The 23203-nt window shown below is 48.9% G+C and overlaps 1 protein-coding gene across 2 annotated transcripts in view; it reads left to right on the top strand.

The window, feature by feature from the left end:
* DAAM1 (dishevelled associated activator of morphogenesis 1) overlaps positions 1 to 23203 on the top strand; it is a 56825-nt gene extending 33622 nt beyond the window's left edge. Inside the window, exons 15-25 of one of the 2 annotated variants that reach the window (XM_054400813.1) lie at positions 4594 to 4623; positions 5997 to 6100; positions 11731 to 11815; positions 12564 to 12670; positions 14452 to 14540; positions 14777 to 14945; positions 15674 to 15781; positions 17893 to 17953; positions 18603 to 18734; positions 21362 to 21532; positions 21968 to 23203. In XM_054400813.1, coding sequence (XP_054256788.1) covers positions 4594 to 4623; positions 5997 to 6100; positions 11731 to 11815; positions 12564 to 12670; positions 14452 to 14540; positions 14777 to 14945; positions 15674 to 15781; positions 17893 to 17953; positions 18603 to 18734; positions 21362 to 21532; positions 21968 to 22177 — 1266 coding nt within the window. In that variant the 3' untranslated portion in view covers positions 22178 to 23203. The remainder of the gene's footprint in view (positions 1 to 4593; positions 4624 to 5996; positions 6101 to 11730; positions 11816 to 12563; positions 12671 to 14451; positions 14541 to 14776; positions 14946 to 15673; positions 15782 to 17892; positions 17954 to 18602; positions 18735 to 21361; positions 21533 to 21967) is intronic. The other variant, XM_054400812.1, reaches the window with a different exon arrangement.

Raw genomic sequence — 23203 nt, 5'->3', positions numbered from 1 at the left:
TGGCCCCAGTTTGGAAGGCATCAAAGCACACAAAGAAAATTAAACACTTGTTTTACCCCAGGCAGGACCACTATGGGCAAAAGCAATGATTTTTTCAACAAAGCAGGAGAAAAAGCAAGGAGAGAGGCTGAAAAAGTCATGTTCATAGAATCATACAATCATAGAAGGTACCAGGTTGGAAGGGACCCTCAAAGGTCATCTTGTCCAGCCCCCATGCAGTGAGCAGGGACATCTTTAACTAGATCAGGTTGCTCAGGGCCTCATCAAGTTTGACTTGAATGGCTCCAGGGATGGGGCCTCCACCACATCTCTGGGCAACCTGTTCCAGTGTTTCACTACTGTCACCTGCTGAATGTCTGTCTGTGTGGCTGGGAGGAGAGGACTGTCCTGCGCTTGCCAGGCTCAGGCACAGGGACAGTGCCAGAAAGGAGTGGATGCGACACATAAGCTCCTTAGGCAATGTGAGAGTTTAGTCTCTTCCAGAGGCTACTTGAGGGAAAGATCAGGGTGGATTTGAGTAGAACAAATACCAAGAGTAACCCACGAGAAGTATGTGGTACCCCAGTGTGTTTTGGGAATAGGTGACCACAATGCTGGCTCTTCCCCTCGGCGCTTTTGGAGCTTGACTCATGCCTACTGAAGGGCACGTCTGCAGATGAGATGGAAAGGGAGGGGAAGCAAGAATAGAAACCTGGTGTGTCAGTGGGGTGGTTTGCCCTCTGGCTTGCCTGCCTGAGTCCATGAATCACCTGGTGTGTTGCGGATTAGTGCCAGACAGGAATGTAAAAATAATTTGGCTTGGCCGAGGTCCTGCTGGGTGAAGTAGCTGGTTGGATTCAGGGCCAGCAGAAGGGGTAGATACTGCAAGGAGTGCTTGTGACATGAGCTTTTTTTAGACTAAAAAGTAGCTCTATGTGGCAGCCAGGGACTGGCATGGGGCTGACAGAAGATAGAATAGAATATCACCAGGGGTGGGATCCCAACCACCTTCCTGGGTGGCCTGTTCCAGTGTTCCACTACTCTCATGGTGTAGAACTTGTTCCTAACACCCAATCTAAATCTGCTCTTCTCTGTTTTGAAGCCATCCCCTCTTGTCCTATCACCACAGGCCTTTGTAAACAGTCTCTCTCCATCCTTCTTGTAGGCCCCCTTCAGGTACTGGAAGGCTGCTACTAGCTCTGCTCAGAGCCTTCTCTTTTCCAGGTTGAATAACCCCAGCTCCCTCAGCAGAGTTGTTCCAACCCCCTGATCATTTTCATGGCCCTCCTCTGAACCTGCTCCATCAGGTCCATGTCCTTCCTGTACTGAGATGCTGTGGGAACATCTGGAAAGACATTTGGGAAAGAGAAAGTGAAAGTTCACCCATGAGATGATGCTGGGGCTTGAGCCTCCTTTGAGAGCCAGACACTGGAGTTCCTTATGGCTCATCCAGGTTTCATGGTAGCACCAGTTTGTGGTGGTGAAGCGATGGAACACGTTCTCCTTGACCCAAGGGTGTGCAATTGCTCACCTGCAAGTCCCCAGGGTGCCCGCACTTGTGGTCCCAGCATGAGGATGGGGTGCCTGGCTGTGTGCCCCAGTGTTGCTGGCAGCACAGATCTGCAGACAGCTGCTGAGAAGACACCAGCACACAGGGTTAGATGTTGTCCTCCTTGAGATAACACACACACCATGGGACACTTCACACACAGTGTGGGGCTGGGAGTGCTCCATGGGAACGGCCCAGCCCTGCGGGGGAAGACGGTGAACTAATGCCTTAATAATTTGCAGTGGTTTTGATCTCTAGCAAAAGCTGGGTTCTGTTCTGAGCAAGCAGTGGAGTAACAGGGATTTCTCCTCCCTGCTTCTATCCTTGGCTGAAAATATCTTCCTTGCTGATACAGCGTGGGCTGCCTGCTTGCCTGTGCCCCGAGCAAACTGGCACTTCAAAACCTCACGGCCAGGTGGTACACTGATGTAGCCAATGTCCCAGAAGGGTTTTGGAGCAGTGTACAGGGGTGTGCATGGTGCAGAGAGTTCCTAGACCCCCAGAAGTAACTGTTGCAGGGTTGCTGTTGATAGGTCTGGGTTATTTCTGTTACCATAGTGCCTGGGAATCCCTGAGTAGTGCCCAGACTCAGGACTTGATGATGTACTTCATTTTAAGTATCTCTTTAAATGCTTTTTCTGTGTTACAGTCTGAGAGGTAAAGGCAGGCTCTCCAGCTCTTGGAAAAGGCCCTTTCCATGCAGGGAGGGCAGGAGCTCTTTGGGCTTCCTGGGGCACATCCTGGGAGCATCTCTGCCCTGTACTGTTAGGAGAGACCATATCCTCCCCATCCTCCCTGCTGAGGCTGTGCACATGTCCCTGTCCCCAGAGAAGAGCTCAGCCTCACAGCTGTACATAATACCAGCCTTTACCAGCCTTGTTAGTTACAACAGAAAAAAATGCAGGAGCTCTTATTTCCTGGCTATGGCATGAGGACGTGGGACTGGGGGTAGCTGCTTCAGGACTTGTATGCAGTGATGGAGAAAACCAAGTCTAGGGTCATCAAGGCTTAAATGTGCTACTCAGAAGTCTGCTCCTCTGTTGGAGATGTTTTGAGAGCTTGCAAGGGGGAGGAGGCTGGAAGTGACACTGATAAGTGGCAGTGACGTGGCTGGGGCAGTCCTGGCAGATCTTGCAGTGAGTGATGTAAAAGACTCAGGGCCAAGTGGAAAAAATTCGTGTTGTTGAACCAGGGGCTTAGCAGTGAGCTGGGAAAGAATTCATCTCCCAAAAAGGGATGAAAGAAGAAAAGCCTCCAGCTCCTCCGTGCAAGCAAGTGTGACCTGTGCAGGATTCAGGGGCACCAGGGATGGGGAATGTTTGTGGAGATGGTGACAGCAGATTTAAAGCTACTCCTCCTTGCACCACTGTCCTGCAGCAGAGGCTGAGCATAGTTCATGTGAGGGAAAGGGGCAGGGATGAGGCTGCTCTGAGGCATCCTTGACAACTGTGACTGATCTGTGGAGTTAGTTCTGCCTTTGCAGTGGCCAGTCCAGCTAAACTGTATGGTTATGGGTTTTCATCTAACTCCCTGAAGTACAGCACTGGCAGCTTAATTGTCCTTATTCAGGGTCTGCAGGTCCCCATTGCCTTGCAGTGCCTCTGGTGTGGTGGCACTGCTGGAGCTCTGCTCCTGGGGATGGTTGTGGTAGCTCTTCAGCACATTTCTACACAAATGGGTGCAGTGCTGCCGTGGGGGACCGCTTGGTGCTGTGCCAGGCTACCCATATCACACCCCATAGTTGTTCATACTCCGACAAAGAGGGAGTTGCTTCTTTGTCTCCTGGCAGATCTTTGTCTCCAGGCACATCTTGTTCTGCTCAAGGAAAGCCCTGGCACTTTGGTTTTTAGCCCAGAGCTTGCAGTTGGCACAGCTCAGCCCCCAGTGGGTGCCAGTACCCCAGTCCTGGGTGTTCAGTAGTATCTAATGGAGCCTTTTCCCATCCTTATGCCCAAAGCCACATGTGGGTCCTGGAGTGATCCAGTTTCAGCAGCTGGTCAGGGAGGGGAAAACCTGCATAAACAAGGTTTGACTTTAAAAAGGCTGCAGTGATGGGGCTGTGGTTGGGAGTGACCAACTTGAATGAGGCACATGGATCACTCTGCACAGAGGTGCTGAAGGGAGCAACCCTTGTAAACTAACTGCGTTTGGGCCCATCTACCCCCACCACTCGCTGTCTGCCTTCTCTTCTATAACAACAGCAACAACAAATCAACTATTTTTTTGTAACTTTGAAACATCCCTCCTCATCATGGACCTGCTGGCTGGGCATTTGAGCCAAGCACACAAAACCAGTAAGATGCAGCCCAAGGAAGAAGGAGGGAAAACCTTCAAGCGCATGTGCACATGTGTGGTCCTGGCTTTGCTGCATGTGCTTCCAGTCTGGTGGGGGGAGATGGCAGGTCAAGCAGGTCTTTGGAGGAGTGCAGTGCCAGTGGGGCATTGAGGTGGCATTTGGCCAGGCAGTTGAGCCCTAGAGAAGGAGAATTTTTCCTCTTGGAGGAAAAGTCAAGGAGAAACATATTGCCATAGCAAATGGTAAAGTTTTGCTGCCACCAGATTCGCTCTGGGATGAGCCTCTTGTTATTTCCACTCGAAAGCCTTGTTTTTCCTGGCAGTCACGTTGGCATTTCAGTTCAGATTTGCAAAAAACTGCAATTTTCTTCCCCAGCACAGCAGGCTGAGCACTTCTGTGCCTTTGGGCCAGCACTTGCCAACTCGTGCACAGAGCAGTGGCAGAATTTGGCCAGCATCCTCCCAGCTCTTCCCATGGCACCTCCTCACCTCCCTGCATAGCAGCACCTTGTCCTGACCCGTACATGGATCCATACATGGACCCTCTCCTATCAGTCCTCCCTTTCTGTGCATCCCTTAATTCTTACCATATTTGCATGTGCAATGCCTCTATTTCAGTGCTGGCAGACCCCAAGTGCCTGCCTGTGCTGCCAAGCCCTCCAGTGTTGCACCTTCCACTTGCCTGTGCTTTGATTCCTTTTGGTTTCGCTGGGATCACTGAACTGCATGTGTTTTTACTGCCTTTTTCCATGCTTCTGCTATGGCCGTAGGACTTCTTTGTGAATGGTAACTCCAGACAGGTAAGCCAGCATCTGCATGGGCCTCACACCTATGAGCATGAGGCTGGGGATGTGAGGGGTTAATGTGTGCTGAAATGGGGGTTAAATCAGAGAGGTACAAAGATCACCAGGAGCAGCAGCTTGAAAGTTGCTGCCGGGAGGCCGCAGGAAGCTGCCCTCTCTGCTGTCTGGTCAGATATTGAAGACGTCTGAGTCCAGGGGCTGAATTTTCAGATGTGGCTTAAAGCAGAGAAGCTCCTGCCACTGGGTATTTTTGCTCATCAGAACATGGAAATTAATAAACTCATATCTATGTCTTGAAGCTGTTTCACTGTGCTCAGAAGCAGCAAGGCACATAGAGGGGCAGCTGGTGGTAGGTGGTTTGGGGCTCACCTTCTTTCACCTGCTTTTGCCTTTTGCCTTCAACACCACCTGTCCCAGCAGTTTCTTGCTTCTCATAGTTGTTTGGGTGTTTTTCATTCAGACAAGAAAAAGAGTGAGAATTTGGAATTTCTGTGCTCACTCTCAACCCGTGCAGTGACTACATGCCAGCTCTCCTCCGCTCATAGGCATTTAGCACAGGTCTGTAATGTGTGGGACCTTGCAACTCCAGGTTGTGTTCCTTGCAGAAGGATTGAATAGCGAGCTTTTAACTGATTAACCTTACTAAAACATGCAATACGGTAAATTAAAACCAGGGGCAACATGAACCCCTTCAACAACCCTGCAAAACTGCTCTTACATAGATCTGCCCACTTGCCTGCAACCACCATTTGATATACTGTTAGTCATTTGAGGGTAATGAATTTAAGCTGCTTAGGAAATGTAGGTGCTGATGCCACGCCAATTCCTGCTTTCACATCCCTTGCTTAGGGAGAATTTCACTGAAAGAGCAGCGAATGCTGCAGGTTGTGTTTGCAAGTCTGGTAGCTTGTATTGGTTAGCTTGCTCCGGAGGGCTGATGCGTGAAGGGCGACTGCAGATGTGTGGAGCAGGGGTGAAGAACAAGAGTGATGCTGAGTGTGTGCAGCAGCCCGTAATGAAATATTTTGTGTGAGGATTTAATGAAGTATCACAAATATGTATGCTAAGAAAGCCTGGCTTTATTTATTCAGCAGCGCCTCTGTGTTTGCAGATTTTTAAATCTTCCCAGTCTGAGAAAATATTTACATTTCTAACCAGTGGCTTCAAAGCCAGCTCTGGTTTATGAAATGACTTACTGTGTTTCATTTACAGGCGATGAGTTTTACCCGTAACCCGTGGTGACATTCCTGATTAATGGGGGCCCGCTGTGTAGCACACTGCTATGTGCTGAGAGTACTAAATGTCTTTGCTTCTTCATGGCTTTTCTCCAAGATTTTCTTTCTCCTTTTTTTCCCCTTATTTTTCTGTAGAAGGAAGATGCTATCGATGACACCTTGAGTTCTCGACATAAAGTCAAGGAGCTTTCGGTCATAGATGGCCGGAGAGCTCAGAATTGCAATATCCTCCTCTCAAGGTATGGTTAACATCTCCTTATCCTCTGGGTAGCAGGGGGATGCTTGATACCCTGCTGTGGGTTCGGGGTTGCTCATCATCCTCTGGGGGGGTTCTAATGACAAGAACCAGTCGGGGGGAGAGCCAGTAACACCTGAGCCCAGCTATAGTTTTACACACTGTGTCAGGGTGACATGGGGTGGGGAGATGCACTTAACTGGATGTGTGGTAATTCAGTGTCCCTGGAAAGCCCCAGAAGGGCTGTACCCAGGGAGCTTTTATATGGGCTGGGAGGGTGGTCTTTCACCTCTTTTCTTCCTCAGCCTGGGTTTTGTTTGCTTTTTGATTGTGGTTGAAGAGCATTCCTGTTAGGAAGGTATCTGCAGGGTGTGATTTGGCCAGGGACTGGCTGCCAACATGGGTGTCCTGTGCCACATCTGGATTTCAGGAAGGAAATGTCCTGCTCTTCCAGCTGCCCAGCCCCTCTGGGATGACAGCCTCCTGCACACCCCTCATCAGGCAAGCTCAGCACTGCTACCAGCAATTTAATCCCATCCCCGGCTTGCTGCCAGGAGGATAAAAAGGACCTTTTTTGGCAAGATAAACTATACCAGTAAGACTGACTCCTGAAAATGAGAACCCAGGCTGAGGTGGTCTAAAAGGATCAACAATCAATGTAGCTAATCAAAAAAACCCAAACCCACACAGCAGCAGAAAATGCCACATGCCACTTGTTTCTGACTCATCCAGAAAAAAAATACCAACAGCAGTAAAATACAGCTCCATTCAGAAATATTCACTCTGCTCCTTGGGAGTGTAAAAGCTTTTATGCCATTCAGGTCCATCTGGGATGGAGCAATGTCACTGACAGGTTGGGTTTGCAGCCAGGGTGCCCAGACTCTGTTTCCCCGGACAGTGTATCAGCAGAGCCAGTGCCTTGCCTTGGCAGCCTAGCTGATTTCCTTCCCTAGAAGGCATGCAGAGGATGATGCCTGCAAAAAAAAAAAAAACCAAAACTGGGTGGGTAACACAAGGTCCTTGGTGATTCTTCAAACTCTCGTGGTGGTGGTCTGCAGGCAGTGGGGCTGATGAGTGCAGTGAGCCATGAGTTGCAGCGTTCAATGATAAAATTGCTGTGTTTATGGCTGTTTCTGCTCTGGGTTGCTTCTGGGGATTTCTGTACTTCCTAGCAGCCCAAATAAAAAGGACAACGATGAAAGCAGAGTTTAAGGCAACAGGCAAATGAGTATGTCTGTGGCAGCCAGCTATTAGCAAGAGAAGTGATGGGATTCAGGGCACTAGCTGGGCTGCTTCCCAGTGTATGTAGGCTGAGCGCAGTCAGAATGGGTTTAGGTGTAATTCAGTCAGAGGTTTAAGCGTGTAATTGAATGTTAAGCGCACAAGCAGCCCCTTTGGTGGGGAGGAGAGCTGCCCAAGCACTTTACTTCAAAGGCATCTTGCATGTCTTACTGAGTAAAGGTCTTAATTTCATCTCACCACCAAACTTTTCTCTTCCAAGAAAGCAATGACTGGAAATGAGTTGCCAGTAATTAATCCCACAAATAGGGCAACCCAGAGGCCACTGCCTGGCTGTCCTCCCCTTTGGGTCATTTCCTAGGGGAGAAGCAGGATCAGACCTGCTCTGCAGGGTGGTCCCCAGGCTTCTCATTCAGCTTTTCCCTGGGACATCCTGCAGCATTGGAACCCTGCAAGGATGAGTGGCTCTGGGGGTGCAGTGGTTTTTGCCAGTTGCTGGTTTGGAGGTGCTTTGGGGTTCATCCTGTGGAGCTCCCAGCCAGGCAAGACTTTTCTCTAGCACTGCAGCAGCAGCCAGACGGACTCCTTCCCCCATTTTGCAAGGGATGACGAGTGAGTTTCTCTGCCCAAAATCCCTTTGGGTGATTTAATTGTGCTGCCAAGCAGCTAAAAGGAAGGGCAGTACTGGGATGAAGCTCAGGCATCTTGCTGGTGGGTTCAGGTCCAGCTCCTGCACCTCCAGCAGATTTTATGTGACCCTGGGAAAACTCTTTCATCTCTGCCTGCCCCAGCTGCCCATCCCTAAGGATTGTGGTGTGGGTCCTTGGTCCCAGTGTTGCAAAGGGACTGGTCTCACAGAGTAGCTCACTGTGGCTGGGCTGCTGCTTTCCAGCCTTGCTCACGTGGCCACCATGGGGACACACAGACTTTCACATGTGAAAGGACCTGCAAGCTTGGCCCTTGATTTAGGCCAGACATTTGTAAACTCACCAGGCATTGTCTGGCTTGCAGCATGGAAAGATTACAGTCAGTGAGATACTTTATCTCTCTCTGTAGATTTATTTTTCTGCCCGTTTCCCTTGCTTTGGGAGAAATTGCTGCGCAGTGAGATCATTGGATTTTCCTCCAGCTTGTAATGCAGCACAAGAATATTTTTAATGCTTGTTGTTTTCGTCCTTGTTTTTTGGAGAATGTTTTGCCAATGTCAGTGCCTTGTCAGATCTTCCTCTGTGAACACACCGTGTCCTTGCTTTAGCTCCCTCTGCACATGTGTGTGTTTCACAGAATCACAGAATGTCTTAGGTTGGAAGAGACCTACAAGATCATCTTTGATCCCTTTGACCTAGCACTGCAAGGTCACCATTAAACCATGTCCTTAAGCACCAAGTCCACATGCCATTTAAATACTCCAAGGATGGGACTTCACTACTGTCCTTGGCAGACAATTCCAGTGTTTGAAAACCCTTTCAGTGAAGAAGTATTTTCTGACATCCAATCTAAACCTCCCCTTGCACAGCTTGCATCTATTTCCTCTAGTCCTGTCACTTGCTACCAGAGAGAACAGGCTGTCCCCGTCCTCACTCCAACTTCCTTTCAGGTAGTCATAGAGGGCAGTGAGGTTTCCCCTCACCCTCCTTTTCTCCAGACTGAACAACCCCAGCTCCCTCAACTGCTCCTCATAGGGCTTGTGATCTAGGTCCTTAACAAGCCTTTTTGCTCTTCTCTGGACAGGCTCCATCACTTCTGCATCTCTATATTGGTGGGCCCAGAACTGAGCACAGTGTTCAAGGTGTGGCCTTACCAGTGCTGCATTCTGCAGGATGCAGACGAAGCCCTTGCTCCCGTGCTGGTGGTGAATGGCTCTCTTGATTCCCCTCCCGTGGTGTGAAGCATTTCTCTCAGATGAATGTGGCTTCTTGGGGGGGGCGTGTCCCTTTCCCGTCAGAATTCATTTCCCCCCCTTCACACTTCCTACGTCCTGCCTGGGACTCAACAAAGGCCACTCCAGACAGCCCAGTGCTTGTCAGGCTGGCGAGCTGTCACCTCGCATCGGCAGGCTGCTGGCTTTAAATCCCTGTGACAGCGAGTCCTGTGACCCCGTTCCTCTCAGACGGCTCGCCTTCGACAGCTGCTGCCAACAATGATAATTATTGTGGTTATAGATAAGCTTCTAGCTTTCACTGGCCCCTTTCCCATCGAGTTGTCTGGGAAGCTGTTTTCTTCTGGCGCCCCGCACTTGCTCTCTGCTGATGCTGGGGCAGGCTCTTGTTCTTGGCACTGGGTTGTGATGATTCCTGAGAAAAGGGGTCTTTTTCAGCCCTTCTTTTTTTTAAAGAAATTCTATTATTGGCTCTGTTTTTAATGAGCAGGGCTTACAAAAGTCACCCTCATTTTTCAGTGCCTTCCTGGAGACAGTCATGGTGGGAAGTGTGTGCTTTGGCTTTGGATGAGGGGTAGCTGCCTAGCTGCCCCCTACTCAAAGGAGCAATTTGTCTCCCAGGGATCCCCCAAATGTTCAAACACAGCCAGTTTCTGCTTTTCATTGGACTGAGGACTGGTTACATTTGTTGGTGGTCTGACTTCTCATGTCACTGCTTGGGAGTAAAAAGAAGTTCTGCTGCAGCTTCGTATCCTACCTTGGGTCATGTCCGTCCCAGCAGCTGCCCTCATATGGGACAGGTATGGTGTCCTCAAGTACATGGCTGCTGGTCACTGAAAGCATAAGAGGAGACATTTTCCATGGATCCTCGGTTTGCTCCTTGTAGGTAACCCTAGCAACTGTCTTGGCTGCTGCACAGTGCAACCTTTGTGCTTCCTTCCCTGCCTGAGATTTTAACTCCTTGTTTAACAAACCCTCTCTTAGGCAGCTCTCTTGAGCAGAAGGTGAAAGAGGACTGAATATGATATGAGCAACATGAGTTCGTAAGGAACAAATATTTTCTTTCCAGCCTCCATAAAGTTAATCCTTCACTCGAGTCTTGAGCAAATCCTTCACTTCAGGTCTTGAGCAAAAGATTTTAAGCTAAACCAAACTCTTGCTACACAGTTCTTAGAGACCAGCACCCTTTGTGCTTCAGCTTTGTCTTCCAGAAGCCAGCTCTATGATCTCGGTCTGCTCCCTGAAGCAGTGCCTGGGTGATAAGTACCCTCCTCATTAAATTACTGGGAGTGATCAAGTCAGCTCCTGATCTGCCTTCAGGTTGACACAAGGTCTCACATCCCACCATAGTATATTTCTGGTTTCAGCTCATTCCTTTGAACCACAGGCAGTGTTTCAGCACCTCTTGGCAGTGCTGGTCACTGAAACTAGGGAGATAGGTTTTGCTAAAGCCCACAAATGGGTCTTTTCATCTCTGCAACTTTTCCCTGCATGCAAGAACCAGGGATTTGGGTTTTTCAAGTCTATCTGCTTCAATGGCTTTAGCCGTCACTGCAAGCTGAGCAAGGGAGAGAGTGTTGGCAGACGGTTTCAGGAGTTTCTGTGCTTTCCCTCTTTTGCATTTAGACTACTTTATCAACCACAAAATGTGAAGAAAAGTATGTGTGGTTTTGCAATCAAAGTCATTGCAGGGAGCGGTCACAGGGAGTGTTGCAGACAAATTAAACTGCAATTAATGGCTGCTCTAGCCCAGGAGGAGCTGAGGGCATCTATTGCCTCAGCTTGGTACAGGCTGCTGGGGGAAAACCAGCCTGCTGTTGCTTACTGTGACACAATGGTCTGTGATTTTAGACATCTCATAGCTACATCTTCAGTTCCTGTTACTTGAAGTGGAAGGTGAAAAAGGTTTCAAACCTGATACATTTCAAAGCACATTCAACCCTCACCCCTCAAAAAAACCTTTATGGATTTCCTGGGATGATGAACACCCATTTCTGCAGATTTGTTTTATTTCTTTCATCTTAGAGGGAAACTCTAACCAAAGGCAGCTGTGAGAGGTGGGGAGGCAACATTTCAATCCAAGAAAAACAGCATAAATTGGCCAAATTTTCCTTAGGGATTGTGGTGATGGGTTCAGGAGCAGTGCTGAGCTGTGTGACCTCCACTGGTCCCATGACCCTTGGGGATGGTGGCACTGCAGGAGCAGTATTGTCATGAGCAAGAGTTTAATAATTTTATAAGATGACAGCTATAAAATAGGGGATGGCAGCTGCAGTATGGGGTATTGGCCAATGGGATTTTGACTTCCCCATTGGCAGTGAGGCCAGGGCTGCCTTGGCAAAGCACCATCCTAACCACATTTCTCACACATCCTTCTTCACAACACACTATATAGTGTTGTTTGTGATGCTGCTGCTGGCCAGGAGTTAAGCTGTTCATGGGTGTGTAAGGAAATTCTCCTGAACCTTGTCATATTGCTGGGCAGGGAATAACTCTTCTTCCCTTCCACCTCCCAGGCTGAAACTCTCAAATGAGGAGATCAAACGAGCGATTTTGACAATGGATGAGCAGGAGGACCTCCCAAAAGACATGCTGGAGCAGGTGGGCAATGTGTCTAATGCACCTCCATGGGAATATCATGTTGAAACCACCCTGTGCAGGGCACTCAGAACCAAACTGCAGTTTTGAGAAGTGTGTTGGGGCCCAACATTATTTGTGTTGAACAACCACCCAAGTGGGCTGGAGGAGCAGGAAAGCAGCTCAGTTGTAGCATTGGTACTGGGAGGAGCATGGCCTCCACATGCCATGCCTGTACTCTGGTCTGCCCCAAGACCTAGATACTGAGCCTATTTTGTGGATGCAGACTGAAATTCATGCACACCCAAAAGCTTGTTCAGCTTTTGTGCAGTCCTCCAAAACGCAATCCTATTTTTCACCCTTTTTTAATCCCTTTGGAAGCATTTTGTTCACCTGTCCTTAAAGTTGAGCTGGCTGCACATTCAGCAGAGATGTGGGAAGATTCAGTGCACAAAATTTCCATCTGCAAATAGGTAGAGTTGCAGCAAATGAGAGTCCCTGACATCAACTCTGGCAGAGCTGATGTCAAAACCTCTTTGGAGCAGGTGTAGTACATCTGTTGTAACACCAGAGTGGTGGCAGGGCAGAAGAAAGAGACACTAATGTGGGGGAAAGGTCACAGGGACAGCAATAACACTTATTTCACAGGTGCCTTGGGGTCACTGTCTGTACATGCTGAAAAGGTAGGAGGTTCAAGTAAATAAGTCACCATTTTACTCCTAAAAAACTGTATGTGGACCTCATGTCCACTATTGTGCTTTTCTTTGTTCAGCTCCTGAAGTTTGTTCCTGAGAAAGGTGATATTGACCTGCTGGAAGAGCATAAGCATGAGCTGGACCGTATGGCCAAGGCTGACCGGTTCCTCTTTGAAATGAGCAGGTTGGTGGCCCAGGGGAATCATGTTTTGGCCAGTGGCTGCACAGGCTGGTTGCAAGGTGGGTGTTTAATCAAGCCTGGCTGGGAAGTAATCCCTGCTCACTGTTTTTCACATCAAGAAACGAGTGAGCCAAACAGATGAGAGGGCAAGCAAGGTGCTCCCACCTATATGGATTGCACATGATGGTGTGCTCATAAAATTCAGTGTTGTGTGTCCCAGACAAGCAGCAACTGGCCAGAGCATGGGAGGAGGGGTGGGGAGATGGATCCTCTGGAGAGAAGTGTTAGCTTCCCAGGTCACATCCTGACACATTTTCCCTCTAATTTGAGAGAGAAAAGCTCAGTCTGGCACAGCTCTGTGAATATGCATCATGGCCCAGGTAGGATGTGCTCTTTGGTAACAAAGTACTCCTTTCCCTTTCACACAAACATATCCTGGTGAATACTCAAAACTGATGTATGTAAATTATATTCTGCTGTTTAGATGAATCCCACTCCTTACTGCAGGAGAAGGAGGTCCCTGGAGCCCCTGAGAATATATGAGATGGAAGGGAAATGACATTTCTTCCCGCTCCTGGTAGTAATCATTTAGGGCTTAGAAGTCTTCAGAGATGAATAACTTTATCTTTGGCATACACATCCTCTAGAGGTGCTAGTTTAAAATCTTGAAGCTCCTTATTTAAATCCAAATGAGTACTGAGCTCTTTGAATTTCTTAGCTGAAATTGAAGCAAGTCACTTGTTTGCAAAGTCAGTGAGTTTTACAATCTGGGATCATTCTGGGAGATCAGAAATAGAAACACTCTGTCCTCGCTGAGGAACAAATCGATGAACACCAGCTAAGCACCAGAGGCAGGCAGGACAGAGCTGTAAAGTTCAGACCTGAACCCTTAGGGCTGGAAGATGCTCAGAATAAGCTTTCTTATTGCAGGTCATCTTTCTTCTTCACAGTCTCTTGCCCAAGTGTTGCTCCTGTGGAAAGCATAATGTGCTGATGCAAGTATTTTCCTTGATTTCCAGCACAGCTTTTTAATTTGTCCTGTGGTCTGTAACTGAGTGTGATGTCTTTGTCACCTCTGATTAGCACAATGACAGTATAGCCCATGGCCTTGTCTGTGAGCACGTCTCCTGTGGGTCCTTGGTCCAAGTGACTCAAATCAGACTTCTATTTCTGTACAAGTGAGACCTTGTTCAGCCTAAATACAATTGACATGAGCAGAGCTGTCTGTAACTTGCCCAGGAAAGGGCTGGATTGGGCTGTGTTGGTGGCTTCTCTTCTCCAAGCTGAACAACTCTCTCAGTCTGTCCTCACAGCAGAGGGATTCTAGCCCTTGGATATTTTTTGTGGCCTACTCTGAACCTGCTCCAACAGATTCTGAAGGTCCAGTTTCATTAGTGCTGGTAGCTGGTGTGCCTGTGTCCAGCTGCAGCTCATATAAAGTTTTGGGAGCCTCAGACCTCATCAGCATCTTTGGTAAGGAGTGGTTGTAAAAAACCTGTTTGTTCATAGCAATAAGGTGTAAAAATGTACTTGTTGAACTTGCTGAGTTAGGATAGGCTAAGGATGTGCTTTAGAGCCCATCTGGATCCACCCCAGGACAGCTGTAGCTTCAGTTATCATTTTTTCCCATCCCAGCATAGTTTCAGGGAGACGTGCAGTCATTATTTTTTAATCACCATGGTTCAAGAGTGCTTTGTAAGCACAACTATGAGCAGCAAAGCAACTGAGGTCTGTCTGGAGTGAGCAAAGCTCAACCTAAACCTCTTTTTTTTTTTTTTTTCCAGGATAAACCATTATCAGCAAAGGCTGCAGTCCCTCTACTTCAAGAAGAAGTTTGCAGAGAGAGTTGCAGAAGTCAAACCCAAGGTGGAAGGCAAGTGATCAGAGTTGATACGGGGCTCTCTGCTGGCACAGGGACTGCTCCTAGGAAGAGCATCTCTCCACGACAGGGCAAACCTGGTCAGCATGGAGGTTGCGGTGACACAGAGGAAGAGAGGGAGTCGATGGTCACTCTCTGGCCACAGGGTGACTGAGGTGGTTGCTGCAAGAGAAAGGGAAAAAGGGAGATTTTGTGCCAGGGGATAATGGTCCATGCCTCTCTGCTTTCAGCTATCCGTGCCGGCTCCAAGGCAGTGCTACAGAGCAGCAGCCTCCAGCAGCTGCTAGAGGTGGTCCTGGCCTTCGGGAACTACATGAACAAGGGCCAGAGGGGCAATGCCTTCGGGTTTAAGATCTCCAGCCTCAACAAGATCGCAGACACCAAGTCCAGCATTGACAAGTGAGCAGCCCCTGCTCTTGTCTTTGGTAGCATTCACAGGCCCCAGGGATGATGGAGGAATGGAAGAGCATTGCCTCTGGGATGTGGCTAAGTGGGAGCAGTCCCCCTCCTGCTGCTGGCACATTCAGTGGTGCAGGTGTCCATTTTTTGGAGCTGAGCTGCAGATCAGCATGAGGATTGATGGGGGCTGTCCTTCCTGTGCTGGCTAAATGGCACATTTGAGGCTAATTAGGAGCATCATCCTCCAAATGCTTTTTTCCCCATTTGAGAAGCCAAGAGCTGTCATGCTGTGGCATAGTGGCCAAAGGAGGGGTCCCAGGGTCTCCTTTTCACAGGAACCCCTGCTGGAGCACCCCCAAGCTGATGCAGCCATTGCCTGGTTCACTTTGCCCTGCTGAGCTCCATGCACAGGGTGAGAAAAGCTGCATCAGGTCTTAAACCTGCCTTGTCTTCCATGAGAAAAGACAATGGAGGATGGGAGCAGTGATGCTCAAGTCACTTCCCCTGGTTCCTCCTGTGGAGGGTCCTTGCTTGCAGCAACCAGGCTGCTCTGCACTGTGGCTGTGCAGGGGAGAAACCCATCCCATGTCCCCACATGGGCAGCAAGCAGCATCCTTGCAGAAATCCTAAGAGTTCATTGCCAGGGCTGGGATTTAACCAGGGTTTTCAACTGAGCATTTGGCTCCCCAGGGTGCCACCATGCTGACCTTGCTGCTTCTCTTTTCTAGGAACATCACTCTTCTGCACTATCTCATCACTATCGTTGAAAAGAAATATCCCAAAGTCCTCCGCCTGCATGAGGAGCTGCGAGACATCCCACAGGCAGCCAAAGTCAAGTAAGCAGGGGTTAGGTGGTGTTTGGGGAGTACCAGAAGCACCTCTCCCCTCACTTCAGCTTGCTTTTCCATGTCTCAGACCAACTCTGGCTGCCAGGCTGGACCCTGTGCTCTGGCCACTCTAGTCTGAGAGCAGCCCAGGGCAGAAGCAGACATCACCTGGTGGCTTTAAATCTCAGCCCTTGCAGCAAAACGCTGCAAGCCTCCAACCATGAGGGAGGAGAGCTCCTTGGAGCAGACATTTCCTGTTGTTATCTCACCGCAGAAGCATTTAATTAATTTCTAATGATAGATTAAGTAATCCAGGAGGAAGCGGTTGCAGTGTGGCTGCAGATAAAGGGCAGCTGTTTATCTGTGGGTGGTGGGGAGGCTTTTCCTGCGGCACAGGCAGGACCAGGCAAGGGTGTGAGGGGCTCACCTGCCTCCAGGTCCAGCCTGGCCCTTGTTTCACCACCAACATGGAGCTTCTGGTGTTTGCAACAAGCTTTAAAACCCTGCTTGACTTCCAGTGACCTGTTTGGATCAGGCTGCCTCCCTCTCTTTGCCGGTAGAGGCCCCGATCGCAAAGCCATTTAAACACACACTGAACTTTTAAGTGCAGGAGGAATCTGCTGTTGCTCTGCAAAGCCCTGAAGTATGTGCTGAAATCCCTCTGAAATCAATGAGGCTCTGTTTCAGTTTTAAAGTTCAGCAGGAACTTACAGGCTTTGGTGTTTCAGGGACCTGAGCAGCAAAGATCACAGGTTTCTGCAGTCAGCACATTTGTGATAGTCATGGACATGAAAAAGGCCTGAAACTGCACTTTTCTAGAGAGGGGATGGCAAATATGCACAGTATACAGCAGCTTAGGAATCTTTCAGGCTTCAAAGTGCTCTTGTAGCAACAGTGGCTTCCCCACAGAAGATCTGTAATATGCAAAGCAAATGTCCTCACATTTAAAATGTGAAATAATTGTCAGCCATAGGGAGTAAACAAAGTGACAGGACAAATCTTGGTGTGCCATGAGGAATGTCTGCTGGCTGCTCTCATAGGTGTTGGCTGAGACTATGGTTGAGCGGGGCACACTCCCAGCTAGTGGAGGCTCCAGCTTTCTCGTGCTTGCGTATCTGCAGCTGTTGTGCAGATACTCATATGGGAAAGAAAACCTCTGAGCAGAGGGTTTTTATCCCCCTAAACTTTATCATTTTGCTCTGAACTGGACAGCGTATGTAATACTTGGGTTTGGTCCAATCTAGAGGGAGACCAAAAAGTTTCTAAAGCTGTGGAAAACCCTAAATTCCCCCCAGCCCTGCAGCTGTGAAGTCAAATTGCTGCCTCTGTCAATCCCACAACTAGTAATGAACTGCTGGAGCACAGGGCTCCCAAAATGGCATTTTCCCAGACTAAACCTGCCAGCAGCTCTTGCCCCATGACCCAGCATCAGCATTTCCAAGGACCCCAGTCATAGGACAGACACCCCTGGAAAGGCGTCAAGCCTGTGGTCATCGAGTCTTTGTGAGAAAGCTTTCCCTCAGATGTTGTGGTAGAAACCCATAAGCACTTGAACTCAAAGCTCATCAGGGGCTTGAGCCTTCTGTAAGCAAAGTCAGTGTCAGACATGATGATTTATTTTAATTTCTCTATATCTGGGTTGTCTCCCTTTATGAAAGCCTCACCGCTAAGAAGGATGCTTCACATGGCATTCACCTAAACATGGTACTCTAAAAAACTCTCAGCTGTGCACTGGGACAAGAAGCCTGTTTTCTGCTGGCCTTCAAGAGGGGAAGAGAAATCTCTGCTCAGCAAAGCCCTCTCCTGAGCTCTCCTTTTGCTTGGAGAGGTCTGGAGGCTGCTGAACATGCTAAGCCTGCACAGTCGCCTTGATTAAAAATACAGAAAAGTGCTTTGCTTTAAAAGAAGCAGCTGCAGCCACTTTGAGATAGGCAGCTGTCCTAGCTTAGAGGCTGTCAGCCCAATTTGCTGCTGGAGACACCCTGCTCTGCAAACAGAAGGCAATGCGTGCAGCACCGGGGTCTTTCCAGTAGAAAAACATGATCAGGTTGGTTGGGAATTTGGTTCATTGTAGACTTTCCTGGGAAGGTTGAAAATTAACATCCTGCCATTTCCAACAGCATGACCGAGCTGGAGAAAGAAATAAACACTCTGAGAAGCGGCCTGAGAGCAGTGGAGACTGTGAGTACTGTTTGAATCAAATATAGCCCAGCCTGGCTCTGAGCGCCACAGCATCCCCCCTTAGGGAGGCAGGCGAGGCAGCTCCCAGCAAAGCTGCTTTCATCTCACATCCTGGAGATCTGTTTGTCTTTCCTTCCTGCCCTGCATGTGTGCCTGTCCTCTTAGGGCTGTTTTGGCAGCAAAGTCCCCATGTGTGGTCAGGCACGTGCATGGTTTGTATCTAATACGCCAAGGGAGGCTGAGTAAGTCTAGTGATGATGCCCATGGAGGACCTGTGATGTGCTGAGGGGTCTTCCTTTGGCTGTAAAACTGCAGAGGACTGGGGCTCAGGCTGGGGAGCACTTCTGCAGCCCAGCTGAAGTGGTGATGAAATGGTGAAGGTATCCCAAAGGACTCACTGTCTCGCTAAATTTTGCCACTTCCACAATCTGTCTTGTAGGATTTGGCCTTAGAAGCAGACTGCAGGCACGGTGTTGTAAAGGGGAGGAATCCACAGTCTCACCCATGGAAGGAGGTAGCAGCAGTGGCAGTGCAGCCAGCACCTGTGGCACTGATGCAGGCACACACCCAAGGGCACTACCAGAGGCCAATGGTATTCATGTCCCTCATACAGGGCCTGACTTGATTTACTTTTTTTTTCCCCCTAAAGGAACTGGACTTCCAGAAGTCTCAGGTTCAGCAATCAGGTGACAAGTTCGTGTCTGTTGTCAGCCAGTTCATCACGTTAGCCAGCTTCAGCTTCTCAGATGTTGAAGATCTCCTAATGGAAGCAAAAGAGCTGGTAAGGTCACCTTGAGATCTAGGTAGCATTTCAGCCTTTCTTCCAGTCAGCAGGACTGATTGTTCCCTTCCCACAGCACATGCTGTATGTTAGCATTTCAGATGCTAACAAGGTCATGCTGAGACACTGACAGAAGAAAGGTGTTGGCCTGCTCTTCATGGTTTGTTTGGAGTAGGTTGGTGGGTAAATTCCCATCTCTCTTCAGGGTCTTTTTCTTTCTCCACAATCCCACATACGAGGGGATTTCAAGTCAGGCCAACAGGCTGCTTCTGGAATGCAAGATATGCTATACAAAGCAATGAGACACCTGTCTTTTGGAAGTCCAGTGCAGGGTCTAGCCATGGAAGAATCATGTCTATTTGTGAGGATCTGAGTTTTGGCAGAGAGCTTTAACTCAGGCCTAGAAGGCTTCCTTGCTTTCTGTGTCTTAAAATGAAAATACTCAAGTTTTGTTTGCTTTAGAGTTAGGAGTGTCAGCTGGGGCACTGTGGCCAAGGAAGGCTGTGAAGGGGCAAGAAAGCAAGCTATTCTGTCTGGTGTGGATGGAGGAGGAGGCAAAATGCCACCAGTTCTTCAGGATGGACATAAGGTCATTCAGAGGTTGATATCAGAGACAACCCAGGCTGCCTGAGTGACATTGCTTCTGCAGGACAAAACAGCATCCAGTGTGTAAGTGTGGACTGAGACTTTCCCAGCTCTTCTCTCCAGAGAAGAGGGAGAGGAGCTCAGTGACATGAATTGAGGCCAGCTTCAGACTTTGTTAGAGAAGCTACTCAAAAGATTCACTTTCCCCAGAGTAATGCCTTGTGAGTGCTTTGCAGCCATGTGCAACAGCTTCTTGCCATATTGTCCTTTCCTCCCTACCAGACTGGTTCAAATCACAGCAGAGGGGTGGCTGTTGGCTGGCATCTGTGATTCCCAAACACCTTTTGTTTCCCCTCTTTTAGCAGAGGGCACACAACTGGCTTTCATTTCCTCTAAAAACAGTCCTCCAGTATCTTGTCCCTGGCCTGGCCTTAATCTTGATTGAAGTGGCAGGGAGATAGTCCAGCACAGGCTGATTTAGAAGTCCCATCCTTGTCCCACTGAATGAGCTACCTCTCCAAAGACAGAAGTTACCAAGTCTCACCACCTCCTTCTCCCTGCTTGTACCAATGTCCAGCTGGCACTGTCTTTCAGACCACCCGTCTATACTTGGGCATTATGATTGGCCATGGCCTTCCTGAGGCCAGGCTAACCTAGGCCATCCTTTTAAACTGTGGATGGTAAACTGGCAGATCTTCCCTGCAGTGAACTGGGATTGTTGGAGATGATGACAAATGCTCTTCAGATTGTATGATCTTCTGCTGACTTGTCTGGATCTGAAGGAGAAGGTCTGGTTGTGGTCCCCAGCATCCATCCAAGTCCACTCTGAAGCAATGTGATAATGGCACAGGATGGACTGTGCAAAGCACACCAGCTCTTTGCTTTTTAGACGCATGTCCAGGTTCAAATTGTTACTGGTTTCTCTTAGGAAAGCAGAAACATAATTGTTTTATAAACTTTATATCCTGTGAGGATCACTTTTTCAGCCTTCCCCCCACCCACACCAGGATCTCCTGCAACATGGCAGAAAATGTCATACCTTAGTGAAAATCAGTAAGAGTAATCTCGATTATTTTGACTTATATAGTGTCATTTCTCAGATTCCTCCCTGTGTCTTGAAGTGCAAAGTCTCTTAAGTAAACAAAGAAATAAAAATGTCCTAAAATATCTTTTGAAGAGCCTGGGACACCCCTGCAAATAAAACTAAATCATACAGGCAAGCTTTAAAAATGTTCCTCTCAGACTGCCCAGCCAAATCAAAGCAACCAATAAATCTGTTTGTGCTTTGATTTTGTTTTTCTTGTCTTTTAAGCATGCTTATCGCCAGAATGAGCCCTCACAATTTGAACAAACTTTCTGTGCACAGAGAATCTCTTTCAAACTGGAAGTGAGAACAAAGGATGTCAGCCCCAGGGACGACTCATGGACTCCTTGGGGACCAGGACACATTGGCAGATCGTGGATGTCCTGTCCTGACCTTTGCCATGGCCTCATTCAACTCCCTTCCATTAATGGTGTGCAAACAGCACAGAAGGCCGGAAAACTCCTGATTTCCCCACACAGGGCTGTGCCTGAGCCTGGGCAGAAGTGTCTTTTAGGAGTTTCACCAACACATTTGGTTTCAATAGCAGAGCATGTGGCAGTGATAAATAATACCCCAAAAATACTTCAAAGAAAAACTTAAAAGTGCGAGTTTCCCTTCCCCTGCCGTGTTTACTATTAGTTTTATGTCTTCAGTCTTCAGTCCCACAATATTTTGCTTCCTTGTTTTTACTGCTGCTTGGTTAATAAAGTCGAGCTCGGGCAGGGGGAGACTCAGCAGAGCTGGAGGGGAGAAGGGGCTCAGGAGCCACCCAGGGCAGCAGGTAAAACATCAGATTATTTATATCATGTTTAAGGCAAGGCTTGATGCAGCAAAGCCCTGCTCTCCGCTGTGGCTGCTGGAAATGTTTCTCCCTGCTCCATCAGGTTAAAGGCTTCCCATGAAGGCTTTTGCTATGAGGTGGGTATCTCTGAAACTGACAGATTCTTCTCTCTCCCAGTTTTCCAAGGCTGTGAAGCACTTTGGAGAAGACACAGACAAAATGCAGCCTGATGAGTTCTTTGGCATATTTGACCAGTTCCTTCAAGCTGTGACTGAGGCCAAGCAGGAGAATGAGAACATGAGGAGGAGGAAGGAGGAGGAAGAGCGCCGAGCACGCATGGAGGCACAGGTGAGTGGGCACCAATGAGTCTAGCAGCACCCTCAGGGCTCCCAGGGATGGCAACCATGCCGTGCTGCCCCCATGGTGGCATGGGGAGCACTGAAGAATGGTCAAGGAGCTTCAGTGCTCTTAGACCCTCTGATTTTTGACTTCTGATTGTTTAGTTAACTAATGACCTTGAGTTGGTGAGATCTTGGAGGTAAAGTGCGCAGCAGAGCTGGTGCTGCCTGTGGGCTGCACTGACCAACCAGCAGCAGCCATGGGCCTCTGGACCTCAGCCCATGGGTTGTATCAATAACCTTGCCCAGCTCCCATGTGCTAAGCATTGGGGCAGAAAACTGCGCATGTCATAAGTTTGGGGATCACCATGCATGTGTTGGGCACCCCACAACCACCTGCCTGAGAGTCAGATGTCTTCTTTCCTTCCCTTTCCATGGCCTGTAGTTGAAGGAGCAGCGAGAGCGGGAGCGCAAGGCGAGGAAGGCGAAAGAGAGCGGGGAGGAGGGCGGCGAATTTGACGACCTCGTCTCGGCCCTGCGCTCAGGAGAAGTCTTTGACAAGGACCTCTCCAAACTGAAGCGCAACCGCAAGCGCATCACCAACCAGCTGGCTGACAGCAGCCGCGAGAGGCCTGTCACCAAGCTCAACTTCTGAAGAATGAGCACCAACAAAACCCGGCAGAAGCAAAGCGTGGGTTAGTCTTTTCCAAGTGGCTAGGGGGGTTTTTTATTCCCGTTACACTGCCTTGTGACTCAGAGCAAAACAGTGGCACACCCTTCCTGCCCGCAGGCGACTCTGTTTCTGTATTTACCATGTATATAGTCAGGGCGCAGGTGCTGGGGTGTGGGCAGCCCAGCTACATGGCTGCCAGCGCTGCCTCCCCCACTCCCACCCACTCCCAAAATTAGTTCTCCCCATGCACAAGCACAATGCTGCACCTGCGGAGCAAGAGAGGACCCAACCCCGAGATGCCAGCAGACCCCATGGTCCTGAAAAACAATGGGATGCCGCTCCCTGCCACTGTCCTGCTTGGAGCCCCCCAAAGCTGCTTGCAGGTGACGCCTGCAGCCGAGCGGTCTGAAGAAGAAAAGACGAAATCCAAGTTGACTGAACTTGAATCCGTGGGTCGTGTTTTTGGTTATTGTTGTGATTGTTACAAAAAACTTGCAGATCCGTGCTTGCCCGCTGCTCCCTGAGCTCGGCGACACAGGCACTCCCAGCGATGCTCTTCCCAATGTCCTTGGGAAACGCTCTTTTCCCTCTTGCCACCACCTTGCTAACAGAAAAAAGGTTACCCCAAAGTGCTTATCGCTCTAAGGCCGCACAGATGTATTTATACTGCTAGGACCCACTCTGGCCCTGGACGGTGGAAAAGGTCGGTTCTCGGAGGAGACAAAGAGCATAAATTTTCTCGTGTTGTAATTTTTATTCTTGATTTCTGTTCAATGGGACAAACTGTATCCTCTGTAAAGGTGGGTCAGGACCAAAGGTCTCTGATATACGAAGGGGCTGGTGCAAAATCCACCAGCTTTCACCCACCTTCTTTTCTCTTTTCTTTACCGGACACACAGAAGCAGCGATGCCAAGAAACCACTCGTCTCTTAGCCAGGTCCTTTTTCAACTGGTTACTGGTTTGCTGTTCTTTGTCATTGCAAATTTGTAAGCAGAACTACCTGTCAA

This window comes from Indicator indicator, chromosome 4 (assembly GCF_027791375.1).
Source record: "Indicator indicator isolate 239-I01 chromosome 4, UM_Iind_1.1, whole genome shotgun sequence".
Taxonomy (NCBI): domain Eukaryota; kingdom Metazoa; phylum Chordata; class Aves; order Piciformes; family Indicatoridae; genus Indicator; species Indicator indicator.
The sequence above is the reverse complement of the archived record's forward strand: the minus strand, read 5'-3'. Positions and strand labels throughout refer to the sequence as shown.